The following is a 9,746-nucleotide window of genomic DNA, read 5'->3' on the forward strand; positions in this document are numbered from 1 at the left end:
GAAGAGGAAAATTGTGTAATTCAATGTCACTGAAAAAAAAAAGAAATATGATGAAAAAAAAAACACAATAAAAAGTAAGAATGTGTGTGAAAAAATTTCAGTGATGTTGAAAAATAATAGAGACGTCTTCTATCAATCTTGGTAAATTTGGGAATATTATGGGATCTTAGAAAAAAGAAAAGTAAGAAGCTTGTGGGTTCTGTTTGTGTGCTTATGATATCTTGAGCCAAAAATTGTCTTTTGCCTATCCCTGAATATCTGAGCCATACTACCTAAAGCCTTGAAAAGACCTAATGATTCCAAAGAATACTGTCAACATTAGTGGAGAAAGGTAAGCATGCAAGCTTATGAGTTATCGGGTTGTGGAACTGTTGGAAAGAGTAAAACTTTTATAACAATGTTTCACATTTGAATAAATTTTTGCAGTTGTACATAGTGTTATAAACTGAGCATTTAAATTAATTGTTAGAGTTGGTAGAATTGAAATTCTAGTTTGCGCAATAGAAGAGAACAACACATGAGGCAGTAGTATTATGATTATCTGATAGCGTAGTTAGTAGATTAGTAGTTAGTAGTATTTACTTTTTTATCTTACTCGAGGGCGAGTAAGAATCTAGTTTGGGGGAATTTGTTAGGCTAAAATTAGTCTAAGATTCGGGTCATATTTCGGTTAGTTTTCACTCTTTGTTTCTAGTTTTAGGGCTATATTACGCTTGATTCTTTTGTTTCAGGTCCTCGGGCATTTAAAGAAAGTATGTACAAGAATTGAGGAAAAATGGGGAAAGAATCGAGAAGAAAAACCAAAATTGGTGTTGCTGCCTATTCCCGTCGCGACGGGGAATTTGCCAGTCGCGACGGGAACTGACAGAAAGTTTCAAAAATTCGATGCTGAACTCCCGTCGCGACGGGGGCTTTGCCAGTCGCGACGGGCACCCAGTGACGGGATTTTTGGGCAGTTTCGTAATTTCACGAATTTTAAAGATGAGAATTGGTTTAAATAGCAAGGTTTCGTGAAAATTAGGGATTATTGAGAATTAGAACCCTAGAAACAAAGAAGGAGGCTAGAAGAGCGGCTTGTGGCGACCCGAATCAATTGCTTCAACTAGTTCTTTCTCTTCTCTTTAATTTTCTATGCTATTTTCTGTTTCAATGTTAATTATGGATTTGATTATGGATGTTTTGAACTAAACTCCTATTTAGGGAGAATGATGAATGTTGTTTAAGTTTTTCCTAGTTAATGAATAATTGTCATTCCTCCATCTTGATTGTGAACACTATTCATATTTATGTTTAATTTCCATGTGCAAGCTTGATCACCTTCTACATGTTCTATGATCTCAATTCAAAATCTGAAAAGTGAGAATTGAGAATGCTAAAATTGGATAGTCTAGGTTTTGATGTGAAACGAAAGTATTTACATAGCCTTTGTGACATTTAGATTATTGCTTAATGCTGATTTCATGTTAATTTAATTAAGAGATTAATTAGAGAGCATGAGATTTAGAACCTAGAAGATCTGAAAAGAGCTAGGTTAATTTATAATCTGTCATTCACTTCAAGAGAAGGATAGCAATTAGACATTAACATTGGTAACTTAACAACAGGATTCGTCTCCCTATTCTCTCATCTTGATTAATATTCACTTGTTTCTTTAAGTTTCTTGAATTTATTTCTTCCTTTTTTAATCATAAATACTTTTGATTTGCCAAATAGAATTATAAGTATAGTTTAGTAGTAATTAATCCAATTCCCTGTGGTTCGACCTCACTTGCGTGAGTATACTACTTGATTGCGTGCACTTGCGTAGTAATTAATAATTTTCGCAACAGCCTAACCCAATGACAATTAGCTTGACATCTCCACTTTCAATACCACATATATCGATGTTAATATGTTAAGTTTGTAAGTAATAACAAATTGAATAAGTTATTGAAAATTAAAATTGGTATATAGAATACTATATTAAAAAAAAATTATAACGATAATAAGAAAGATTAATAATAAACTTTGTATAGTCAATAATTTTAATATGATTGTACCAATAAAAATTTATAAAATTATATGAAAACTATATATTAGATCATATATGAGGTGGATAGTATCACCCTTAACCCTGCCCCATTATCCTTTTCGGGTATCCATCTCCGCAGGACAAATTTCCATATCTATTGGAGAGAGTATAAATTTCAAGGTCCTCCTTCAAGACCCCAAGCTTTTACAGTCTTGCAAAGTCTAGCAATAGGAGTACTTGAAGAAAGTGAATATATCTCACATAAACACACGTCGATTTAACCCTGCTGCTCACCCAACCCATATTTTTCCACTTTCTGATAGGTTTATGATATTGATTGTTTGTGGGTGTAATTGGTCTTGTTACAGATTCTTTTAAGCTAATTGGTAATTGGTGTTGTTCATTCTTTTTTTAATTGGTGTTGTTTTTGTTTATGTATTTGTTGTTTCATATAAAAATTCCATATTGATTGGGAAATTTTCATTTTTACGGTGTTTATGGAACAAGTTTGCAAAAATAAGACTTTTTTCCAAAAAAAAAATATATATTATATATTTTAGAGGAAAAAAATAAAAAAAATATATATATATGAAAAACTATAAGGTAAATTTACATTGCTCTTTTAAAGGAGTGTTTTGGTAACTCCTATCTGTCTCGGCATTTAAGAAAGTATTTTAGTTTAAATTTTTTTTTATGATCATATACAATATGCTATTTAAAACTACATGTAAATTTTTAAAAAAAATTAAGTAGTTTACTATATCAAAAGTAAAATTTACATATTTTGTTGCAAGCGCAATTATTTTTTTTATACACATAGTAAGTATTTGTTTAAATCATATTTTCAACACCGTAAACTATTTAGAATTTTTTAAAATTTTACTAAGGGTCTTAAATAACTACATATATGATCATAAAAAAAAATAAACTAAAAAACTTTCTTAGATATCGAACAGATAAAAAATCTACTAAAACAACTCTAGTATCTAGTTATCCTTATTAACTTTTTCTTAAATTTTTCCCAAAAAAAAATCTTTTTGAAAGAAAAAAAAATAACCATATTTTTGGAGAGATTTTTTAAGATCCCATAGAATTTGTAATTTCCTCACAAATAATTTTTACATCTCTTGATTTTCCTCTTCCAAACATAGTGTTAGTCACTCTCCTTTTCCACACTAAAATTTCTCCCGCTTTAACTTTTTAATTTTTATCATGAAATACTGTCAATTTAATCTCTTCTTTTCCTCAGCAGCTCACTTTCACTATCGTATATATTTTTCACCTCACTCATTTATTTCACCTTTTTCACCTCATATTATATTAAATTGTGTAGTGTGTCAAATTTTTACACTATTTGAAATTGATATTAAATTGCATAATACATTTTCATGAGTGCTTCTTTTAGTTTTCTTTGGTGAGAAAAAGATAACACATCTTCTCACTCTTTTTTCTTTTCTTTTTTTCTCCTAATTTGACCCAAACATGAGAAAGAAAGTTCATAAAAGTCGTCCTAAGACTTCCTAGTCAACATTTGACAAGAACCGTAATCACCATAAAACAAAAATATATATATATTCATATACAACAATAATATACAGACCTTTTACACTTAACAAAATAGGAAGGCTACTGCTTTAGGTAAGGAATGATACTAACTTGATGATTCTTCACTAATTATCTTTTCCCCTCTTTTTTTTTTTCTATCTGAGTTAAAATCATCAGAAACATTTTACATTTCACCCAACAAAAATAAGCATATTGGCAAGTCATACGTATTTATAAAAATTACCTATTTTTCTTCAGAAGTAAAATCTGGCTCCGCTGGCTTCTGAAGCAGCATCGGTGGCATTCTTTCGGGCATCCTTGTTTTACGTGTACTATTACGCCTTATGGCACGCAGTGCGTTTGCAGCAAAGCGTGAAGCATAAATGGTGGCACCTAAACTAGGTGAGCTCGCCCCGGCCTTGGCCAACGCATCCTGCAACCTATTCTCCTCTTCCCTAAGAGACTCTTCAAGCTTTTTCTTACTGTATCGCCGCCATGCTGCTTGAATAAAACAAGCTGCCCAAGTCCTCCACTGCTGCGAGTAAAACCTGAAAGTGTGGCGGAGCTGCTTACTGTGAAGTCTCCGGAACTGAGACGCTACAAACTTCAAATCATCGGCTTTTAATGCAAAGGCTTCAACTTCTGTCAATGCTTGCACAGTTCTAGTCGAGATAGGGAGATTCGATGAAGAATGGGGATCTAAAGCCCATGTAAGAAGTTCTTCTCCACAGAAGTCGCCAGCCTTGAGATATTCAGAATTAAAAAAACCAGTTCTTCCACCATTCGTGGTCACAGTCAGCAGCCTACCCCGCATTATGAAGAGCATTTCATCAACTGGGTCTCCCTCCCGAACAATGTAGCTGTCCTCTGTGTATAGTACTGGCTTGAGTCGATCACACATTGCATCCAATAGTTGTTCGTCCATTTTCTCAAACATCGGCACCTTTTATCAATTCATAAAAGAAAGTAAGCAATTCTAGCAAAACAACTAGAATTTGAACATCAAATCACAAACTCAATCACCTAAGCCAATAAAATCAGGTTTCACAACTTCAACACAACCAATTAAAACGAGATCATTTGATTTGATTTCCTTTTCTTTCTCATTCTCACATCAATAGTAGGACTATGATCTAAACAGAGTTTCACCTCTTAAGATATGTATATGAGCCGAACCAAAATATTGTAAAGAAAATAAGCATAGAACAGCTGAGGTACTCACTCTCATTAGCAAAGCCAGGCAGAGATGGCGCTTTATATCCCTTCTAAGATCCTTTGGAAGATTACAAATTAGATTCTCTTCATCAACACCTCTGGTTTCTTGCCATTTGTATTGTTCATAACGTCTGATCCGCTCTCTCAGAGTGTCAGGGAGCAAGCGATGGGACATCCATTGTTCCGCGTCTCTCCTTTTCACTCTCATCTCCTCCAATCTCGTAGTGGTTGACTGCAAATATGTCTATTTCAAAGAAACATGAAAAGTGTTAAGAATTAGAATAAGGGCATTGTATCATATTACCAAAAAGAAACTCTACACCATTCAAATTTATCCTTAAACAAAAATTTATGTTACCAAACAAGGTGTGTACTAACCTGCATATTTCCAATAAGAAATGAAAATAATACTAATCCCGCGATCGAAATGAAGACTGCAAAGCAAATTTCCCAGACATAGGTACTAGTCTGAAGGTTCTGACCAAGTGAACTAAAGAACATAAAAAGTAAAAATGAGTCATCATATATTGACAATCGAAACAAAATTAGGTGCACCTAAAAAAGTGACAGTAAAATGCAGAACAGAGTTCCAATATGTAGGCAGGAAAGGTTGAAACAAAGTAATATCCCCATTTCTTGTGACAATAATAAAGTTATATCAAAGTCAGCAAAAAGGTACAAAGAGCTATTTATGCATAAAAGGGGTAGTTAAAAAATAAATTAGCGCACCTCAAATTTCGAAGACCCCACCAAAAGCAGTAAAAGAACTTTTGTGGAAAATCCGTAGATGACTCGACAACACCAGATTTAAGAGCATCAAGGAATATTCCAAAATTAAATAAGTCACTATTATCATCTTGTATTGGACAGGAAGCATTTAAAAATATGTTATTCATTTGGAAGCTATCACAATATAAAGAGTCCCGGTTGCATGTCGGAAACCTCTCACAGGCCTCTTGCCAGCATGTAGTTTCCCGTTCTATAGAAACCAAGTACCAGAAGGCTCCAAGTACCTAAACCAGCCAATTACTCAACAATCAGGAACTTAATAATGAGAGAATATAATACAAATCATTTCATAAGGTTTAAGGTACCTATGTTGGAAATAATAAAGCTTACAGGCCAAATTCTTAATCACCAAGAATTTCCCTTTCAATAATTTCCATAACAAACATAGTGCACTAAAACACATACAAAAATATATCAACCGAGCTTTTTCCTCCCAGTCTATAGCTAATAATCTCTGCCCATAATCTTGTGTATTTTTAGCTCTCAGCCTCGGACACTATTTCTTTTAGTACTAGTCAAACAAAACTTTTTTCCGGTGCAAGTTAAGAACTAAAATTTTAGATGCATAGCAAAACCAAAGATTGACATGTATAAAAGTTTCAAAAAGAGGACCAGAATCCAATTTATTTTTTAAAAATTAATAAAACAAAAAGGGGAAGAAATGATTGTATAAATACTTATATATTATATATAAGTAATCGGTGAAAATTGACCTCATAAGACACCACTTTGGCAATAAGATAACCTATGTTTAAAGAAAAAATTGAGTTAAAAAGATTGCAAAATAGCCTTCTCAACACACTCAATACCTTAACATGTAGAGAAGGTGCAGAGTGTTGTTAAGAAGGCTCCCGGAATTATTTAAACAACAAAACACCCGTCGAAAAATGATATAAACAAGCAAGACCGACTTACATGACTGGCAAGCATGTAAAGCAAGAGATTAAACGCAGCTCCTGCCCATGCAGTTTCAGTTAGTATGCCAGAAGTTCTTGTAACTTCTGTATACAATGGATATACTCGAATGATCCTTGGGAAATATTGAAAAAAGACAATAAATTTCAACAAGTTCTTTGTATTCAATGATGTCGAGCCCTTCAATTTTGGAATGACAATCAAGATCACCACCTATACACATAAGAAGAAAATTAGAGCACCACTGATAACGAAATTCAATATTACAGCATAATAAGTTAGGTGGCATGAAGCGGGGCAGTGTTGAAAATATAAGAAAGGCGAAACAAAAATGCTGACAATGATGCTTCTATCACAAACTAATACACAATGAAAACTTTAACAAAACAAATCGTGCTATGTAATATAGAGGTTAGGCTACCTGCGGGAGTGGAAGGACAGCAAGAATGTCGATTAAGAAGTATGACATTAGATATCTTTTAGCAATAGCACAAGCATCTTCAACTAAAACACCCCTTCCAAATACTCGAGAAGACGGAGCAATAAATCCAGTACGGAATTGAAAGATAATATGAATTATATAAAATATGTCTGTGAAAGACCGCAACACACTAGCAGTGATCTCCAACTTCCTGTCCAAGTCTAAACATTTTCTGGCATCATCAACCACTGGAATATAGAAAAACAATGGATCCAGAGAAATGGCAATGACACAGGTCAGCACAAATATCTTATTCCATCTCTGAAGGAATGGCCCAAGTGGATCAAGAATCTTCTTCTCAGAACCAAAGTTTTTAGACATAGCACTATCAAATGAACAAGACTTGAGTGATCTTTTAATCCTTTTAAGCCTCTCAGATCCAGATTCAAAGCCTCTTTGAAACGTGTGTGAAACCGTGTTTAATGTCAGTTTAAGTTTCCCTGGATTCATTTCATCATTTGGAGAATACAGCACATCTTTATTCTTCTCTGCATTCCAGTCCTGGAACCTGGAAACACACACAAAAATAACTCAAGTCTCCTCTATCTAACTTAAGATAAACATGATCTGAAAATTCGACCGATGACAAACCAACTCTGCAGTTCACAAAATTAAGGTGGTGGTCAAGTGATGGTTGTGTGTCATTGGCAAAAACCGATTTAAGGGGAGAGGTATTAGCATCAAAATGGTACATTAACAGCATAGATGTAAGGCGATTTTCCATCTATGAAAAGGGGGGTTTAATTCTTAATTCAACTTTCAAGAGAACTCTCCAAGTATCTATAACATGACAACCTGATCTTAAACTCTAATCTTATCATCCTCTAAGTGAAAGAAAGGTTTTCTATTTTCCAACTGTTATATGCATAAACAATATGTATAAAATTGAATAATGAACATCACAAAAACTAAGGCAATTATATAGAAACTAACCTCACTATTTTCTCCTGCTGGAAATTCATGGCAGCAGATTTTCTCTAATGCAACAATGAAATTCAGGTCAAGCCCAAGTAAACTTCTTCATTCACCACAAAAGTCAACCCCTGAAAAGATTATTGAACACAAAGGATAAACTTGAATATAAGCAAAACCCTCTTTCTCATTAATTGAAACTTGACTCTACAGAACACTAAAGTATCCAATCCAAGAAAAAAAAAATACTAAATACAATAATCCCTTTATAACATTAGAAACAACAAAAAAAGTTCTGGCTTTTGCCCATATTATAAAACGTACTGATAGGGAATTTGTATGGTAAAAGTACTTATATTCGTACAAATACATTACACAATTGACCACTAAGAAGACCCTTTCCAAAAATATCTTCAGAAAAACAGTCCATTACTGTAATAACCAAACGACTTCATAATATCCCACTTTGTTTTACAATAACATATATCCATTCAGATATGAAAAAAAAAAAAAAAAAAAAAAAAAAAAAAAACCTTTTGTAGTTACTCAAAAAAAAAACACACTTTACCAGAAAATGGGTCAAAACATTTTCAGAACATTATGAAATTACTTTCCTAAAAAGCAAACCTTTATCTCACCCCTAAACTTACGGAAATTTGTAATAACATAAAAAAGAAAAGCCTTTTCTTACTATAACTTTCAAATACGGACTGAAAATTTAGAAACTGCCATAGATAGATGTAAGTTCAATAAAAAAGAAAGAAAAACATACCAAAAAGGAAAATCAGAGTGATTTGAGAACCATGGTGGAAGAAGCTTTGTTCGGGAGATGGGTTATTGCTGGATTGTCAAAAAAACAAAAATATAATCAAACCCAGAAAAGATTTTTGGGGGTTAATGTTGAATGAGTAAGAGAGAGAAAGTTCGAGGAAATGGAGGGCGGGGTCCTTTGAGGACTCAACCCATATATAATAAAGTAATAATAATTAATTAATTAATTAATTAAACTAAACATTGTGATGAGTCCAACATCAGCACAGTAAGTATGTGTGTCTGTCTCTCTGTGTGTATGTGTTTCTTAGCCCAAGAATTTTGTGGCCAATGACTGGGTCCCACTCTCACTCATTATTATTTTTTTTTTAGCACTGTTATTAGGTACTTCAGTCTAACATTTTCTAAATGTATCGTCTTACGATTGGTTAGTGCTATTGTTAGAAAGTACTATCGGGTCTCATATAAATTTAGAGCATCTCTAATAGTGAGCAACACTTATAGTTGTCAAAAATACACACATAATTTTAAAATATTATTTTTTATTTTCTTTCTTATATAAAATTTGATAACTTTTCGTACAAAAATTACTTTAATAATTGACAACTCCAAAAATTATCCATCATGATCACATGCTAGTATTTAAATAATAAATTTTTATTAAATATTATAATATAATACCATAAAGTAATTTTTTTGAAAAAAAAAAATAAAATAAAAAGATAAAGTAATGCCAAACATAAACAAACGTATTGATAAAATTACATTAAAAATAATGAATATATTACATATATGTGACAAAATTAATTCCATGTCAAACTCTATTAGAGATGCTTTAATAAAATAATTTTTAGACAATATCGCTAATTAATTGTAAAGTGTTACTTATAGAAGATGATAAGTACTATTGGTAACAAATAGTAATGCTCTTCCCTAAAAATTATTATATTAAATTATATGAGACTTGATACTTAGTTTGACTAATAGTGATATTGATATGTAAGAGAGTGTTAGCTTTTTTATTATTATTATTATTATTATTATTATTTATTAATTATTTTACAAAAATATTTGTTTCTCTTTCCTGTTACTTTCGGTCCGGTGCGT

General features: G+C 32.4%; 1 protein-coding gene across 1 annotated transcript; it reads right to left on the reverse strand.

Annotated features, from left to right (window-relative positions):
* Window positions 1-3,558: 3,558 nt before the first annotated feature.
* Window positions 3,559-8,928, reverse strand: LOC115716012 (cyclic nucleotide-gated ion channel 1). The gene is made up of 8 exons (XM_030644701.2): window positions 8,641-8,928; window positions 7,890-7,999; window positions 6,897-7,464; window positions 6,476-6,688; window positions 5,501-5,784; window positions 5,150-5,261; window positions 4,779-5,015; window positions 3,559-4,499 (listed from the first exon to the last, which is right to left on the reverse strand). The coding sequence occupies exons 2-8, from the start codon at window positions 7,916-7,918 to the stop codon at window positions 3,801-3,803; spliced, it is 2,142 nt and encodes a 713-aa protein (XP_030500561.1). The 5' UTR covers window positions 7,919-7,999; window positions 8,641-8,928; the 3' UTR covers window positions 3,559-3,800.
* Window positions 8,929-9,746: the final 818 nt, after the last annotated feature.

Source organism: Cannabis sativa, chromosome 5, assembly GCF_029168945.1.
Source record: "Cannabis sativa cultivar Pink pepper isolate KNU-18-1 chromosome 5, ASM2916894v1, whole genome shotgun sequence".
Classification (NCBI taxonomy): domain Eukaryota; kingdom Viridiplantae; phylum Streptophyta; class Magnoliopsida; order Rosales; family Cannabaceae; genus Cannabis; species Cannabis sativa.

Coding starts and splice junctions, on each gene's coding strand:
- LOC115716012 (XM_030644701.2), bottom strand. CDS start 7,918: ATGAATTTCCAGCAGGAGAAAATAGTGAG. Junction 5,785..6,475: donor TTTACATGCTTGCCAGTCAT/GTAAGTCGGTCT, acceptor TGGCTGGTTTAG/GTACTTGGAGCCTTCTGGTA. Junction 5,016..5,149: donor TTCTTATTGGAAATATGCAG/GTTAGTACACAC, acceptor TCTTTGAAATAG/ACATATTTGCAGTCAACCAC.